The 18,183-nt window shown below is 47.7% G+C and overlaps 1 protein-coding gene across 1 annotated transcript in view; it reads left to right on the forward strand.

Moving 5' to 3' along the window:
• Window positions 1-6,479: 6,479 nt before the first annotated feature.
• LOC119928813 (coiled-coil domain-containing protein 33-like) overlaps window positions 6,480-18,183 on the forward strand; it is a 154,380-nt gene continuing 142,676 nt past the window's right edge. The window contains exons 1-2 of the mRNA XM_038747330.1: window positions 6,480-6,789; window positions 13,290-13,597. Coding sequence (XP_038603258.1) covers window positions 6,480-6,789; window positions 13,290-13,597 — 618 coding nt within the window. The remainder of the gene's footprint in view (window positions 6,790-13,289; window positions 13,598-18,183) is intronic.

Raw genomic sequence — 18,183 nt, forward strand, 5'->3', positions numbered from 1 at the left:
GGCTGGGGTTAATCTGCGAGAACTTCCTAAGGGAGGTATGCTGAGGGCTGAGTTTGAAGAGAAAAGAGGGAGAAGAAGGAGGTGGAGTGGTGGAGAGGAGCAGATAAATTCTCATTGCCTGAGGAATACTTCGGGATCTGGCTTGGAGGCCAGAATGGAGGAACCATAAGGAGAACAACTTGACTGAGCTGGAGGGTTCATTCAGTGAGATGAGACAAGCAGGTGGGCTGGGTCAACATGAGGCCACACTTGAAGTTTATATTGGATTGGGAGAAGGATGGGGAGTAGCTGGAGAAGTTTCTTTAATTCCTCCCACAACCACTCTCACCTTGCACAGCTGATCAAACAGTGGCCCTTATGTTTGACTTTTAAAAAAATTGATATTTGTTAAGCGCTTACCATGTGCCTGGCACTGTTCTAAGCGGTGAGTTAGATACGAGGTAATCAGGTTGGTCACAGTCCATGTCCCACATGGGGCTCACAATCTTTATCCCCATTTTACTGATGGGGTAACTGAGGCACAGAGAAGTTAAGTGACCTGCCCAGGGTCACAGAGCAGACAAGTAGTGGAGCTGGGATTAAAAAATAGGTCCCTCTGATTCCCAGGCCCGTGCTCTATCCACTAGTCCACACTGCTTCTCTAAGCTACGCTGCTTGCCTGCTTCGCTGACAAAGGGCCACTGCTCTCTGTGACACTCCAGGGGTGCTGGTGGGACTGTGCTGTGACCCATCCTGTCCAATTGATGGCTCTGCTGTCCCGCTCTGAAAGATCCAAGGCACTGGATGCTGAGGGACGCCCTGTGCCTTCCCCTGATTTTCTTCCAGACTATTATCATCAAACAAGAATCATGTTATTCATGATAAAATGGAACAGTGGTGGGGTGAAGGGCACACAGCTGCAGGCTGACTTCAGAGCTGAGGCTGAATGTGTGGGAGGTGGGGGATTGAAGAATCTGACCGTTGCTCTCACCCAGCATGGCCTCGTGGATAGAGATAAGCCTGGGAGTCAGAAAGACCTGGGTTCTAAATACAGCTCCTTCACTTATCTTCTGTGTGACCTTGGGCAAATCACTTCACTTCTCTATGCCTCAGTTACCTCTGTAAAATGGGGATTAAGACTGTGAACCCTATGCAGGAGAGGGACTGTGTCCAACTTGATTAGCTAGTATCTACCCCAGCACTTATTACAGTGCCTGGCACATAGTAAGTGCTAAATAAATACCATTCAAAAAAAAAAAACAAGCAGGGGAAGGAGGTTGCCCTGCTCTATGGTTGACCACGCCTGTGTTTTAAGCTGCAGTCCAGCTCCAGTGGGCAGTCTCTGTTGTGGCCTAGTCCTCTTGGGAGGGGGAAAGGAAGGGCAAGGTGGGCAGGACAGGAAGGGGCAAGAAGGAACCAGCAAAGCATCCCTAATGCCCACCTGTCTGTAGGTGTTGTGAAGTTATTAGTAACTCCTGTTTTTTGGTTTCTTCTAGAAGTTGCATTTCAGCTTTTGACAGCTTTAGACTGAGGCCTCAGACAAGCCCTTTTTTCCTCTTCTCCTCAGTTTACCCATCTCCAAACTGGGATAGACATTATCAACGGCTACTCCACTTCAAGTGGAGGAAGAGGTGTTCGACAGAATACTACATTAGGGCCAAAAAGATGTGTGGAGTTCTAGAAAGACACAAGATAGAACAATAATACAAGATCCTATATTTCTTAAATTCCTCTTGCAAATGGCTTAAAGTGCTTCAGGTCTATTATGTCACTTGCCCCCAACCCAAGCCCAGAAAGTGGGTGAAGGTGGGTATTCCTCACTCCCAGTTTTCAGCTGGGGAAGCTGAGGCTCAGAGAGGTAAAATAACTCAGCCAGACTCACAGACAAAGTCAGGGAGAAGTATTGCTATCTCATCCTTGGGAAACCCAGCTCATATATTTCCATCTCAACTCCCTCTCACCAAACTTCAGTGCAAAATATTCTGTCCTGGAAAGTTTGCTGCTAACAAAACCCTGATTCATTGTCCCCAGCTCCTCAGCTAAATCCCTCAGACATCGCTCTGCCAGGATTACCTTAGTTCGAGTTTGGATTTTAATGAGTTTCAGCCTAATGGTTAGTGAGGAAAGAACTAAGCCAAAGGCACAGAGGGAATCAGAGATGGAGAGTCTGTCACTGAGTACAATTCTCCAACTCAGCAATGTTTGAATTTGCCAATCCCAACACTCACAGTTGACTGTTCTGATGGCTTGCGAGCAAACAGACTTTCTGGTTTCTTCAGCCCCCTCTGACCATGGGCCCCTCAGTCTTTCTCTGCCCAGTGGGTGATCACCTCATTAGTCCAGCAAGTAACTTGTGAGTGTCCAAACAATACACTGTAGGGCCTGGGTGTGGATGTCAAAGAGATGAGAAGCTAGCAGTGAAGAGAGCAGAACACACTGCCCCCTGCAGCCCCTCAAGAGACAGAAAAATCCAGACTCTGTCACTTGCCTACTCTGTGGCCTGGGGCAATTCATTAATTTCTCTGTGTTACAGTTACCTCATCTATAAAAATGGGGATAAATACCTGTTCTCCCTCCCTCTTAAACTGTGACCCCCATGTGGGGCAGGGACTGTGTCTAACCTAATTATCTGAATTCACTCCAGTGCTTAGTATGGTGGTTTTCACATAGTAAGCACATAAAAAGTACTGCAATTCGAAGTAGCATTGCTTAGTGGATAGAGCTGGGGCCTGTGAGTCAGAAGGACCTGGGTTCTAATCCCAGCTCCACCACATGTCTGTTCTGTGACCTTGGGAAAGTCACTTCACTTCTCTGTGCCTCAGTTTCCTCATCTGTAAAATGAGGAAGAGTGTGAGCCCCATGTGGGACAGTGATTGTGTCCTACCTGATTAACTTGAATCTACCCCAGTGCTTAGAATAGTGCTTGGAACATAATAAGCACTTAACAACTACCATAATTATTATATTATTATTATAATTATTAGTAAAATTAGTAGATACATTCCCTACTCACAAGGAGTTTACAGTCTAGACCATCCATTCTCCACACTGACTTAAGCACCTTTCGTATCCCGCCTTGACTACTCTATCATCTTCCTTCCCTGTCTTCTGTCTTTCCGCTCTCCAATCCAAACTTTTCTCTGCTGGCCAGGCCATATTTCTAAACTGACTTGTACCTTCCCCATCGCTTAGAATAGTGTTTGACACATGGTAAGTGCTTAATACTATTTTTTTTTTTTAAAAAAACCAATGAATCCTCAACAGGCTTAATCCTCTGCCGGAACTCCAGATGGGAAGAAATGGTCAGTGAGCTAGGAAACCTATCTGGGATTTCAGTTCTGCCAGCAGGAGAGCTTCACGGAGCTGATGTGGGGTGGCAGGAGGAAGCCGGGTGTGAACGAAGCAGCCACAGGATGAAAAGACTTTCCCCCTTTTGGCTAAGGGCTGTTTAACCTCACTCCCAGCTGCCGAGGAATTGGAAGTGACAGGCATAACTCATGTCCATAGGTTCCAATCTGCCCCAGGCTGGAGGCTAGCCTGCCACCTGATAGCTGTTGCCAAATAGATGCAGCAAGTTGTCAGGTCTCGGCTTCAGGCCTCAGAATGGCCATGGTTCTGGTTCAGCTTGGAAAGCTGAGAGGATGGGCTGGAATGTGGTGGCCATCTCCACTTCTCCCCTCCCCCTGACCCCACACATGTGGTCTTTCCCTCTAACTGGGATGAGACCAGCTCCAGAGAGAGCCTCAGTTCCACAACCTTGTGGCATGCAATTTAGTGCTTTGGGCTGACTTTGAGTAATTTAGAAAGCTTCTTCATTTTATTTTAGTGGTATTGAAGCACTTACTATGTGCCAGGCATTGTACTAAGTGCTGGGGTTGATAGAAGCTAACTAGGTTGGGTGGACACAGTCCATATCTCACATGGTGCTCTCAGTCTTAATTCCTATTTTTAAAGATGAGGTAACTGAGGCACAAAGAAGTTTGACTTGTCCAAGGTCACATAGCAGACAAGTGATGGAGGCAGAATTAGAACCCATGTCATCTAATTCCAAAGCTCATGCTTTTTCCATTAGGCCATGCTGCTTCTTGAAAATTTGACTGGGTTTAAATCCTTGTGCCTTCCCCAACCCCCTCAACCTGCCATCCCACCCCCACAGCAACTTCAGCTGCTGTTTATGATCCAAAAGATGTGAAAGTGAATGCATGACTCAGAGAGGTTGTAGCCTTTGGTTGAGAGCCTGATGGGGGCAGAGCAGGGGGTGGAAAGGACCCTGGACCAGGAGGCAAGTGATCTAGGTCTGCTGCTGATTACCCAGCTACAACAGGAGGCCCTGGGACAGTCATTTCCCTCCTCTGTGCAGCCATATAACTTTTTGAGAAATGGATCCAGAGATCTTCAAGGAAAATCAACCAAGAAGCAAACAGATAGTAAATACTGTAAGCTTCTTGGACCAAAGACAATGGAAAAATACCCAGAGGGCAAGGTTGGAGAATATGGGTGTTGTTAAAATGCTTGGTTTTGCCATTTCTCTGCTATTTTATAGGGCTGGGTCAACACAGGAAATGAACTTTAGATATTTCAAATAATGGGGAGTAGTGGTCATTATCCATTTTTCGGCTGCAGTTGTCTGGATAATTTGTAGGTATTGACCCACTCTGTGTGTCTGCCTGCAGAATGGACAAGCCAACATTTCCATTTGATTTCATTCTTTTCTACTCAAGTCCCTTTCCTTTATGGAGGAGAGCAAACTAGGAGACTCAATCAATGGTATTTAGAGAGGATTCTACAAACAGTTAAATGTTTTCAGGCCTTAAAGGAGTACATTCTGTAAGCATATTCTGTAGGCATGGAAAACTGGTTTACCAAAATGAAAAACAAAAAAAACCCAGAAAAGAAAACTCCATCTCCACCTGGATGTTAGCATAATTATCCTGTAAGCAGGGAAGCTGAGAGCATGGCTCACTAGCAGTCTACAGTAATAACACCTGGCAGGTCAATTGGCTTTCTCTGTGGATTCAAAGGACCGCTTAAACACTGAACTAATCCCCAGGCTGGGGAGCAACAGGGCCTAGGATATGAAGAGATGACGTTGGCCCCTCAACTAGCCTTGGGCCTCAAATCTGGGATTTGGGTCTTGAAGTGGAAGGGACTGATGAAATGAAGACTGAAAAGGGGTCTAACCCCAGCTCTGCTCCCGATATGCTGGTGATCTTGAGCAAACTCCTCCCCCTCTCTGAGCTTCTGTTTATCCACCTATTCAATGCAGAGTGTAATATTGGGTCTGTAGACAGAGGAGCTCCAAGAGATAATAATAATAACAATAATAATTATGGTATTTGTTTAACACTTACTATGTGCCAGGCACTTTACCCAGCTGTAGTGGATTCAAGCAAATCAGGTTGGACACAGTCTGTGTCCCACACAGGGCTCACAGCCTTATTCCCCATTTTACAGATGAGGTAACTGAGGCCTAGTGTAGGGATTTGCCTAAGGACACACAACAGACAAAGAGCAGAACCAAGATTAGAGCCCTTGACCTTCTGACTCCCAGGTCCATTTTCCTTCCACTACGCCATGCTGCTTCAGTCATCCCTATGTGGTGCTCAATAAATACGATTGAATGAATGAATGAATGAAGAACAAAACACTTCAACACTGTTATGGATGGAGTCACCTGGTCATTAATATTATCAACAGTATTTACACAAAACATCTTAGGAAATTTACTGAGCCCGCCCTGACCTTGAGAGTCTTTCAGGCTAATGGACTGCATCTTCTGAGCCCCTATCTAAAAGGAACCACTTTGTCTAATCTCTGAATGAATTGCTAAACATGTGTGAAGTAGGCTGGGCCTTATGACTCCTGCTTTCTCTTGTCTGGGTATTTCCCCAGGACTCCTCTTCCTCCTGGAATATGTTTATTTGTCAGTGTCACCCTGGATATCTCCTTGAATAAACTGTCCTACCCCAGGCCAAAGAAGCCTTGGTTCCCTGCCAGGCGGAGGCTGCTCTGTCACTAGTTACCAGGTTTCATCTCAAACAAACAGAAGGGTGTGGACTGTGAGCTGCTTCTCCCTCTTGTTCTGTGAAGCAGGTGAACCTAGCAGAGGGAGACTTTTCTCCTAGGTGTCTTGCTCCTTTCCTCCTGAGCAAAATTTGAGATTGGGGCTGGGGCTGCTCCTGGCTTTGGACTTTGAGATCTTCCAGAGGCTGGGATTGGAAGGCTCTCACTCATTCTAGAGGTGAAATCCACTCAGAGCTGATGCTGGGACTACTACAGGTTGCTATGCCTTTGATTGTCAACCTAGAAAGGTGCTGAGGACTTGGATGTCAGAACCATCCTGGTGTCTGGCACGGCAATGGGACATTATTTGGAGTGGGGGCATTGTGTAGGTGGGTCAGTGGGGTAGGATTTGGGGAGGGCCTTGGACAGCTTATTTTGGTAAAGGTGGAATTTCTCCCATTCCCTAGTGTTTCCTGGTATTCTCTGGGTTAGGAATGATGGAAGACAAGGTGGTAGAGCCTTGGGTGCCTACTTCCCTGCAGGAATCATGCTTAAAGGCCGAGGAGAAGACCCTAGACTTTGAGTTTGAGGTGGTCAGTGTCCAGTTCAATGAAGTGGGGCATTATGGCCTGCGGCTGACGGTGGAGAACCCGCTGCTGAAAGACTCTGGGGCCAGAGTTCAACTCCAACTGGATAGTGGAGAGGTGCTCCACACCAGCACGGGGATCACTGACGTCATTGAACAGAGGGATCCAGGCCAGACCCACACCTTCGCCCGGCGCAAATTCATCTTCACTCTGCCAAAAGGTACTGGAGGTGAAGGAAAGGGAAGCAGGGCCAAGGGAAAAGTATATCAAGGGGTGGGGGGATATGCATCTTTCCAGAACAAACGAAGTGGTCTCCAGGGAGCAGGATAAGTCATCCTACTCATTTTATTTCAGCAGGTCCCCAGTGGGGTCAGTGTATTCCATCTCCAGGCAGTCTGGGCTCCCAGAGAGAGCGTCCAAAATCTGAGTGGATCTGAATTCCAGGACCCCGTTGGAAGAGAGGCTGATCAGGTCTTACTGCCAAGAGCCCTCCAGACCCATTTCCACAGGCACCTCTCCAGGGACACCCCTTTTTCCCTTCACTCCCTACTTCTGGGTCCTCCCCTTGTGTGTGCCTGAGAGTTGACCTGGGGTGGCCTTTGTCAGCCCATGGCACTCAACACCCATGTAAATACCCCTTCAGAGGTTCAGTTCTGGGTCCCTTTCTATTCTCAGTCAACACTCACCCTCCCTTGGAGAACTCATTCGCTTACACGGCTTCAACTACCACCTCTATGCGGATGATACCCAAATCTACATCTCCAGCCCTGATCTCTCTCCCTCTCTGGAGTGGCTCATTTCTTCCTGCCTTCAAGACATCTCTACTTGGATGTCCTCCCAACATTTCAAACTTAATATGGCTAAAACTGAACTTCTTATCTTCCCACCCAAACCCTGCCCTCCTGCTCACTTTCCTATCACTGTAGATGGCATCACCATCTTTTCTGTCTCACAGCCTGTAACCTTGGTGTTATCCTTAACTTCTTTCTCTCATTCAACACACATATTCAAGCCATCTCTAAATCCTGTCAGTTCTGCCTTCACAATATCACTAAAATCCTCCCTTTCCTCGCCATCCAAACTGCTACCTATTAATCCAATCACATATCCTATCCCACCTTGAATACTGTATCAGCCTCCTTGCTGACCTCCCTGCCTCCTGTCTCTCCCCACTCCAGTCCATATTCCATTCTACTGCCCAGATCATTTTCTTACAAAAATGTTCAGTCCAAGTTTCCCCACTCCTCAAGAACCTCCAGTGGTTGCTCATCCAACTCCACATTGAACAAAACCTCCTCACCATTGGCTTTAAGCCACTCAATCACCTTGCCCCCTCCTACCTCACCTTGCTACTCTTCTTTTACAATCCAGCCCACACACTTCATTCCTCTAATGCTAGTCTTCTCACTACAACTCCATCTTGTATATCTCACCACAGACCTCCAGCCCACAACCTGCCTCTGACCTGGAATGCCCTCCCTCCTGATTTTGGACAGACAATTAATCTGCCCCACTTCAAAGCCTTATTGAAGGCACATATTCTCCAAGAAGTCTTCCATGACTAAGCCTTCTTCTACTCTTCTCCTACTCCCTTCTGCATCTCCCTGACCTGCTCGCTTCATTCATCCCCCCTCCCAGCCCCAATAATAATAATAATGATGGCATCCCAAGTGCTTTGTACTTCCCAAGTGCTTAGTACAGTGCTCTGCACACAGTAAGTGCTCAATAAATACGACTGATTGATTGATTGATTGATTAAGCGCTTACTATGTGCAAAGCACTGTTCTAAGCTCTGGGGAGGTTACAAGCTGATCATGTTGTCCCAAGGAGGGCTCACAGTCTTAATCCTCATTTTACAGATGAGGTAACTGAGGCACAGAGAAATTAAGTGATTTGCCCAAAGTCACACAGCTGACAATTGGTGGAGTCGGATTTGAACCCATGACCTCTGACTCCAAAGCCCGTGCTCTTTTCCACTGAGCCACACTGCTCCTCAAGCCCCAAGGCACTTATGTATATGCCTGTAATAGATTAATATATTTATTTATTCATATTAATGTCCATCTCTCCCTCTAGACTGTGAGCTCATTGTGGGCAGGCAATGTATCTGAGTGCTTTGCACACAGTAAGCGCTCAGTAAATAGAATTGAAGGAATGAATAAGAGTAATGAGGTAAGGTAATTGGGGGCAAGGTAACTAACTGCTTTAAAGCTGATGGTCAGGGGTTTCTGCTTGATGTGGAGGTGGATGGGCAACCAGTAGTGTTCCTGAGGAGTGGGGAAACATGGACTGAATGTTTTTGTAGAAAAATGATCCTAGTAACAGAGTGAAGTATGGACTGGAGTGGGGAGAGACAGAAGGCAAGGAGGTCAGTAAGGAGGCTGATAGAGTAATCAAGGTGGAATAGGATAAATGCTTGGATTAATGTGGTAGCAGTTTGGATGGAGTGGAAAGGGCAGATTTTAACAATGTTGTGAAGGTTGAAACAACAGGATTTAGTGAAAGATTGAATATTTGTGTTGAATGAAAGAGATAAGTCAAGGATAACTCCAAGATTATGGGTTTGTGAGACAAGAAGGACTGTGGTGATGTCTGTAGTGATGGGAAAATCAAGGGGAGGACAAGGTTTGGGTGGGAAGATAAGGAGTTCTGTTGTGGTCATATTAGTTGAGGGAATATCCAAATAGAGATGTCCTGAAGGCAGAAGGAAATGTGAGGCTGCAGAGAGGGAAAGAGATCAGGACTGGAGGTGTAGATTTGGGATGTATCTTCATAGAGGTGGTAATTGAAGCCATGGGAGTGAATGAATTGTTCAAGAGAGTGGGTATAGATACGAAAAGAAGGGGACCCAGAACTGAATCTTCTAGTTATCCCCTTCTAGTTATCGCCCTATCTCCCTTCTACCCTTCCTTTCCAAACTCCTAGAACGAGTTGTCTACACTCGCTGCCTTGAATTCTCAATGCCAACTCTCTCCTTGACCCTCTCCAATCTGGCTTCCATCCCTTACACTCCAACGAAACTGTCCTCTCAAAGGTCACCAGTGACCTCCTTCTTGCCACATCCAATGGTTCCTACTCTATCCTAATCCTCCTCGACCTCTCAGCTGCCTTTGACACTGTAGATCACCCCCTTCTCCTCAGCACGCTATCCAACTTTGGCTTCACAGACTCTGTCTACTCCTGGTTCTCCTGTTATCTCTCCGGTCGCTCATTCCCAGTTTCCTTTGCGAGCTCCTCCTCCCCTTCCCATCCCCTTACTGTAGGATTTCTTCAAGGGTTCGTTCTTGGTCCCCTTCTGTTCTCTATCCACACTCATTCCCTTGGTGAACTCATTCACTCCCACGGCTTCAACTATCATCTCTACGCTGATGACATCCAAATCTACATCTCTGCCCCTGCTCTCTCTCTCCCTCCCTTCAGGCTTGTGTCTCCTCCTGCCTTCAGGACATCTCCATCTGGATGTCTGCCTGCCATCTAAAACTCAGTATGTCCAAGACTGAACTCCTTATCTTCCCTCCCAAACTCTGTCCTCTCCCTGACTTTCCCGTCACTGTAGAAGGCACTACCATCCTTCCCCCTTGGTGTCATCCTCGGCTCCGATCTCTCAGTCACCCCACACATCCAATCCATCACCAAAACCTGCTGGTCTCACCTCCACAACATCGCCAAGATCCGCCCTTTCCTCTCCATCCAAACCGCTACCTTGCTGGTTCAATCTCTCATCCTATCCCAACTGGATTACTGCATAGCCTCCTCTCTGATTCCCATCCTCTTGTCTCTTCCCGCTTCAGTCTATACTTCACTCTGCTGCCCGGATTATCTCTGTACAGAAATGCTCTGGGCATGTCATTCCCCTGCTCAAAAATCTCCAGTGGTTGTCTGTCAACCTACAAATCAAGCAAAAACTCCTCACTCTCAGCTTCAAGGCTCTCCATCACCTCACCCCCTCCTACCTCACCTCCCTTCTCTCTTTCTACAGCCCAGCCTGCACCCTCCGCTCCTCTGCCGCTAACCTCTTCACTGTACCTCGTTCTCACATGTCCTGCCATCAACCCCTGGCCCACGTCCTTCCCCTGGCCTGGAATGCCCTCCCTCCACAAATCTACCAAACTAGCTCTCTTCCTCCCTTCAAAGCCCTACTGAGAGCTCACCTTCTCCAGGAGGCCTTCTCAAACTGAGCCCCCTTTTTCCTCTCCTCCTCCCCATCCCCCCCAACCCTACTTCATTCCCCTCCCCACAGCACTTGTATATATTTGTACAGATTTATTACTCTATTTATTTTACTTGTACCTATTTACTGTTCTATTTTGTTAATAATGTGCATATAGCTATAATTCTATTTATCCTAACGATTTTGACACCTATCTACATGTTATGTTTTGTTGTCTGTCTCCCCCTTCTAGACTGTGAGCCCATTGTTGGGTAGGGACTGTCTCTATATGTTGCTGACTTGTACTTCTCAAGTGCTTAGCACAGTGCTCTGCATACAGTAAGCACTCAATAAATATGATTGAATGAATGAATGAATCTTGAGGAACTCCCACAGTTAGAAGCCTGTGAAAATGACTAAGAATGAATGTCCAGAGAGATAGGAGGAAAGGAAAACCAGTAGAGGAGAGTGAACGTGAAGCCAGGTTTGTATAATATTTCCAGAAGAAGGGGGAAGTCGACAGGTGTGAAGGCAGCTGAAAGGTGACCTTTGAGAGTGTAGTATCTGTGGAGTGAAGGGGGTGGAAGCCATATTAGAATGGGTCAAGGAGAGAATTGGAAGAGAGGAACATCCAACAGCAGGTGTAGACAATTCACTCAAGGAGTTTGGACAGAGATGTTAGGGGACATGCGGGGTGATAACTGGAGAAAGCTGTAGAATCAAGGGAGGTGATTTTTAGGCTAAGGGAGATATGAGCATGGGTCATTCATTCATCCAATCATATTTACTGAGTGCTTACTGTGTACAGAGCACTGTACTAAGAGCTTGGAAAGCACAATTCAGCAATGAAGAGAGACAGACTAGAAGTGGATATACAGACTTTAAAACAAGTAAACAGGCAAGTAAAAATGGTTGAAAGCAGTAGGGGGAAAGCCATTGGAGAGTGAACAGTTGAAGATGGTGGTCAAGGAGGAAAGAAGGGAGGAGACAACTGCCTTCATAACGTGCAAAGGGTTGGAGACACATGTGCAAGTGGAGGGGGTGGATTTTTAGAGAAGGCAGGAAATCTTCTTGACTTATTTCTGGGAAAGATGGGAGAGTTGTAGAAGGGGTAGAAGGAAGAAGTAACTGGAGAGGAGCAGGGGCGATTTTAGGAAGATCATGCCTGATGTATCCAATTTTCTCAATTATGAGCTTGTGAGACAGGGAAGATAGTGATATTGTTTTCAGTGATGGGAAAGATGGGGGAGGGCAGGGTTTGGGTGGGAAGATGAAGAGTTTTGTACATGTTAAGTTTGCGATATCACTGGGACATCCAAGTAGAGATGTCCGGAAGGCAGGAGAAAATGCAAGACAGCAGAGACGAGAGATTCCCAGATCTACACCTTAGATGCTGCTGCTTCTGGGCATCAGCTACACATGAATAAAAATTCCCAAGTGATTCCATCCCCAGGTCAGATTCCTGGTCCACCCAGCCCAGGGTTCTGTCTCTAACAGTACATCAAAAGAGCCTTGGAGCAACTGGATGGTGGTTGCCACTCTCATGTCAAACTTCATGGTTAGGAATGTACCTGTTAACATCTTTAACTTTTCCCTCTAATAACCTGTATCATAATAATAGCAATAAATCATAATAATGGTTTTCTTAAGCATTCATCAGGTGCTTAAGTATTACTGAGGTAGGTACAAGGTTATCAAACTGGACACAGTCCATGCCCCATGTGTGTTGTGGGGGTGGGGGGGTGGTCCACAATCTACCTTATCTGCATTTTACTGATGAGGAAACTGAGGCCCAGAGAGGTTATTTTGCCCAAGGCCACCCAAAAGGTCAATAGCAGAGCTAGGACCTGAACCCCAGCGTTCTGAATCCCAGTCCCATGTTCTTTCCACTAGGCTTTCCTCTATTAACTCTTTTCCAGCCTATTATTAATCCCAACCTTTCCTTCTAAACATTTTGGATTTTTCCTTTGAAAACATATTACAGAACTCATAACCAAAATAATTATGGTATTTGTTAAGCACTTACTATATGCCAAGCACTGTATTAAGTTCTGGAGTAGATACAAGATCATCAAGTCCCACATGAGGCTTGCATTGTAGGTAGGAGGGAGACCAGATATTGAATCCCTATTTTAAAGATGAGTGAACTGAGACCAGGAGAAGTTAAGTGCTTCCCGAGGTCACACAACAGCAAGTGGTAGAGGTGGAATTAGAACCCAGGTCCTCTGATTCCCAAGCCCATGCTCTTTCCACTAGGCAACACTGTTTCTCATAAATGAATCCACACCCATCTTTAATCCAGTGATACTTTATTTTGCAAAAATTCATTTTTCTATTTTGACCTTGCCACTGCCAGGATTTGATGGTCGCCCCCTGTCCTCTGGTAGAATTTTTGAGACTCTGAGTTTCCAATCCCTCTATCTTACTTTGAAGATATCACACCAGGTGGGGAGGAGTTTGGGACCCCAAATGGAGACATGGAAGAATAAGAGGGGTGGATGGGGAAAGGGAGGAGGCATCTTTCTTTCTCTGTCCCCCTGAGTCTGAACGCTGTGCTCTCTTGGATCCAGGATTTTGCAAAAATGACGTGAACCATGATGTGCAGCTGCGGATTGAGGCCATCAGGCTGGGAGGGGTCTCACTGCAGGAAGTCCACCGGGCAGGGGAGGCCATCTTTGCCATCTACCCCCGCCCCAACCACCCACGAATGAACCCGAGGGCCCGGTGGGACGAGGACCTATACCATTTCAGCAGCAGCCTTGCCCTGCTAAGGGTGCAGCATGCCAGGTTGACCCGGCATTGTGGTCGGCTGGTCTACACCGTTTCCTTCCATGAGCACCGGCCCCTGCAGAACACACCTGGAGCCTCCCACCCGTCTGTACTCTGCTCCCCTTCTGGGCAGGATGGGACCACATCTCCCACAGGACCCTGGCTTAGCGCAGGGAAGCTCCCAGACTCTCCATGGATGAGCCTCCCTGCCTCTCCAGTGCCAGCAGAGCAGGAGCAGATGCCTCCTTGCCCAGGACCTCGACTCCCTGTGCCTGAGGTTAGTGCCTGCTGGGTGCCCTCATCTTATCACACAAACTAAGAGCTGATTCTGCTCCCAGGCTGCTGCCCTCCATGCCCTCCACTCTCCATTCACAAGGAAAGAGGATTGGTGATTTAGATTCGCATACCTCTTTGACAGAGGAAGAAACTGAGTCACTCATGGGCCTCCCAGCTGTGGGGTACCACTCCCTCTGGGCTCACTCCCTGCTTCTTCCCAGAGAGAGCAGATAGGGCCTTCCAGGACAGATGCTGTCTTAAGGTGAGACAGCCACTTCCCCACAGTACTATGCCTTCAATATCATTAGTATCATTATAGTATTGGTTAAGCACTTATTATGTGCCATGCACTGTACTAAGCACTGAGTTGCCTGCTAATTCTGTTGTATTGTACTTTCCCAAGTTCTTAGTAGAGTGCAATTGATTAATTTTATGGATTGATTCAACCTGACCCCTCCCCTCCCACCCGCCCTCGAATGATTCCTTTTGGGCTGGAGAGAGCCAAGGGGGTGTGTTCTCTGGGCTTCTGAGGAACCAAGCAATGGTCCCTCTCCCCTCCTCACATGCTAAACTATGGTGGCAGCACACTAGTACCAGTTTCCCCCTCACCAAAAGGCTCAGTCTCTGATCAAGGTCCCTGAAGTCGCCTAACACAGGTAAGGTCACCACACTCTGCTGGCTTGGTCTGTGCCCAGTGGGGAGGAGATGTAACCAAGTCTGACCCTAGTGACTGGGTTTGTATATGGAATTTTACATGGGGCTTCACTTCATGTGGTGATCTTGTAAATTAGACAGGGCAGGGACTCTTCTCCCCATTTTTGCAGATTAGAAAACTGAAGCTAGAAGGGTTGACTGACTGATTGACCCACAAAACACTGTCCCCAAAGCTTCTTGAGGGATCATTTCTACCAACTGTATTGGATTCTCCCCTCCCTCCTGGCTCGCATCTACTCCTACCTTCAGGACATCTCCATCTGGATGTCTGCCCGCCACCTAAAACTCAACATGTCCAAGACTGAACTCCTTGTCTTTCCTCCCAAACCCTGCCCTCTCCCTGACTTTCCCATCACTGTTGACGGCACTACCATCCTTCCCGTCTCACAAGCCCGCAACCTTGGTGTCATCCTCGACTCCGCTCTCTCGTTCACCCCTCACATCCAAACCATCACCAAAACCTGCCAGTCTCAGCTCCACAACATTGCCAAGATCCGCCCTTTCCTCTCCATCCAAACCGCTACCCTGCTCGTTCAAGCTCTCATCCTATCCCTTCTGGACTACTGTATCAGCCTCCTCTCCGATCTCCCATCCCCTTGTCTCTCCCCACTTCAATACATACTTCATGCCGCTGCCCGGATTGTCTTTGTCCAGAAACGCTCTGGGCATGTTATTCCCCTCCTCAAAAATCTCCAGTGGCTACCAATCAACCTACGCATCAAGCAGAAACTCCTTACCCTCGGTTTCAAGGCTCTCCTTCACCTCACCCCCTCCTACCTCTCCTCCCTTCTCTCCTTCTACAGCCCAGCCCGCACCCTCCACTCCTCTGCTGCTTATCTCCTCACCGTGCCTCATTCTCACCTGTCCCGCTGTCAACCCCCGGGCCATGTCATCCCCCTGGCCTGGAATGCCCTCCCTCTGCACATCCGCCAAGCTAGCTCTCTTCCTCCCTTCAAGGCCCTACTAAGAGCTCACCTCCTCCAGGAGGCCATCCCAGACTGAGCCCCCTCCTTCCTCTCCCCCTCCTCCCCCTCTCCATGCCCCCCACCTTACCTCCTTCCCTTCCCCACAGCACTTGTATATATGTATATATGCTTGCATGTATTTATTACTCTATTTGTTTTACTTGTACATATTTATTCTATTTTATTTTGTTAATATGTTTTGTTTTGTTCTCTGTCTCCCCCTTCTATACTATGAGCCCACTGTTGGGTAGGGACCGTCTCTATATGTTTCCAACTTGTACTTCCCAAGTGTTTAGTACAGTGCTTTGCACACAGTAAGCACTCAATAAATACGATTGATTGACTCTCCCAAATGCTTATTATAGTGCTCCACACTCAGTAAGTGTTCTATAACTGATTGCTTGATTGACTGTCCCAGAGGGATAAAGCTGGGACTAGAATCCAGGTGCAAATTCCAGGCCCAAGTCTATTTTTCCTAGACTAATGACCCAGTCCCTGGACAGGCTGGGCTCTAGGCCTAAGCCAGTCTCTAAGCCTGGCCATCTTGTTCCTGCTCTTCAGAGGCCTCAAGGGGTAGTTGATACCTCCAACTGAGTAAACATGGCCCTGCCCTCTCAGAATTGGCCCAAAGGATTCCAGAGTGATTCTTCCATCTTGTGGGAAGAAAGGAACCAGGGCAGACACTGATCAGGGGAGAAGAATAAAGGACAGAGTAGAAGCAAGGGGTTGTGTCCTCCAATGACTTTGTCTGCTCCAGTTGCTCCCTGCTTGACCCTCTCCTCCGTCTTATTATTTTTGGGCTTTAGGCCAGTTTACATTTCCAGGTCCCTGGGACATTTGATCCAGTTAAATGTGAGTACTTTTGCTTTCCTGGCAACTACCCCCAGTCTCCCATAGAACAACAAACACAAGTCAATGATGGGGGTGTGGAAGTACAGGGACCAGGAAGTGGGAAAGACCCAGGAAGTTTAGGCACGACAACATCACTCGACAGTTTGGCCCTGTAGAGGATGTACAAAACCCATGAACCTTGCCTTAGTTCCAGTGTGTCAAGGGGGTGGGATGGGGAAGAAAGGGGACAGTTCCTGGTGGCCCAGCAGATCCATGGGAAAGAGCCACAGAACAATCACATGGCCCCTAGATACTGATTAACTCCTGCCATTTCCTAGTTCAGCTCAAAGAGCCCCCGGGGCCCAGGCCCAGCTTCCTGTCTGGACCCCCTCCTCCCCTGCAACCTGCTCAATTTAGCATTCACCCCACTGAGCTCTGTCCAGCCTGTCATTAAACACTTCATTACTCATACCCAAACTGAGCCCTCCTAGTGGAGCTTTCTAATCTTGCCTCATACATCAACTGTCTCTGCAGCCCCTTTGTCATCTTGCTGATGCCTTGCTGGGGCCCACCACTTGCTCAGAGAAGGAGATGGCCCAGATAAAGCTGGGAGGTCCATAGTAGTGGGTGGGGGAGGTGCAAGCTGGCAGAGAAGGGGGGAGGAAAATGGGGGGGGGGGGGGTGAGGGGGAAGCAGTGAGAGGAGAAAATCAGCCTGAGGTGGTGATGGTCTCCCTCTCCAGCCCCTTCTTTCCACCTTCAGGGGTTTGAGCCAGCTGTTTCCTAGGCAAAACAACCTCCCTACTCGCCGTAATCCCCTCTCCCCTTTAAATCACAGCCTGTCTCCTCCAGGAAGCTTTCCCAGATTTACCCCTTCCACTCTCCTTCCCAAAGAACTCATCCATGTCACTGTAGCACAAAGATTCATTGATCGCTTTGTGTGTGTGCCATGCCTCCCCTCCAAGGCCATAGACTCCATCCCTGTGCCAGAGTGGCTTAGTGGAAAGAGCATGGACCTGGGAGTCAGAAGGACCTGGGTTCTAATTGCAGCTCCTCCACTTGTCTGCTGTGTGACCTTGGGCAAGTCACTTCACTTTTCTGTGCCTCAGTTACCTCATCTGTAAAATGGGGATTAAGACTGTGAGCCCAATGTGGGACAGGGACTGTCTCCAACCCAATTATCTTGTATCTACCCCAGCGCTTAGTATATAGTGCTTGGCACATAGTAAGCACTTAACAAATACCACAGTTATTATTAATCATTACTGAACCTCAATTTCTAGGGTCAGTTTCTGCATCCCACAGACAGACTGTTCTATGTTTTGGTCCCTGCCTCCAGTGGATTCACCCTAGGAAATCCCCTCAATTCTTGATGAACATATTGGAAGTTCCCCAGCCACTTTCGATGAGAGCTTTCAGGCAGCTCCTGCCTTCCTGGTATACTGTTCTTTTCACTCCTGTGTACTGTCTGTTTCTACACACCCCTTACCTCACTCTGTGGTTTCACTGCCTTTTGTTAACCCACATCCTGCCTCTCTTCCCATGAATCACCCTGGCTAATGGGTGAGCAGGAAGGGTCTCTAAATGGGAGCACCAGGCTGGGGAGGGAGTGCCTCTGGGAAAGAGCAGGCTGAGCTTGGAATGGCCCATGGTGTAGGGAAGGTGTGCAGTTTGACTGAAGGGAAGCCTGAAGGAACTAGTTAGGGGTAAGGGCAAGAATTGGGGAAACAGGGGTGAGTCTTTCAAATAGGAACCAGTAATGGGAAGCAGGGAAGCAGCATGGACTAGTGGATAGAACAAGGGTCTGAGAGTCAGCAGACCTGGTTTCTAGTCTGCCACTCATCTGCCGGGCAAGTTGCTTAACTTTTCCGAGTCTTAGTTTTCTCAACTGTAAAATGGGGATTAAATCA

This window comes from Tachyglossus aculeatus, chromosome 5 (assembly GCF_015852505.1).
Source record: "Tachyglossus aculeatus isolate mTacAcu1 chromosome 5, mTacAcu1.pri, whole genome shotgun sequence".
NCBI classification, from domain to species: domain Eukaryota; kingdom Metazoa; phylum Chordata; class Mammalia; order Monotremata; family Tachyglossidae; genus Tachyglossus; species Tachyglossus aculeatus.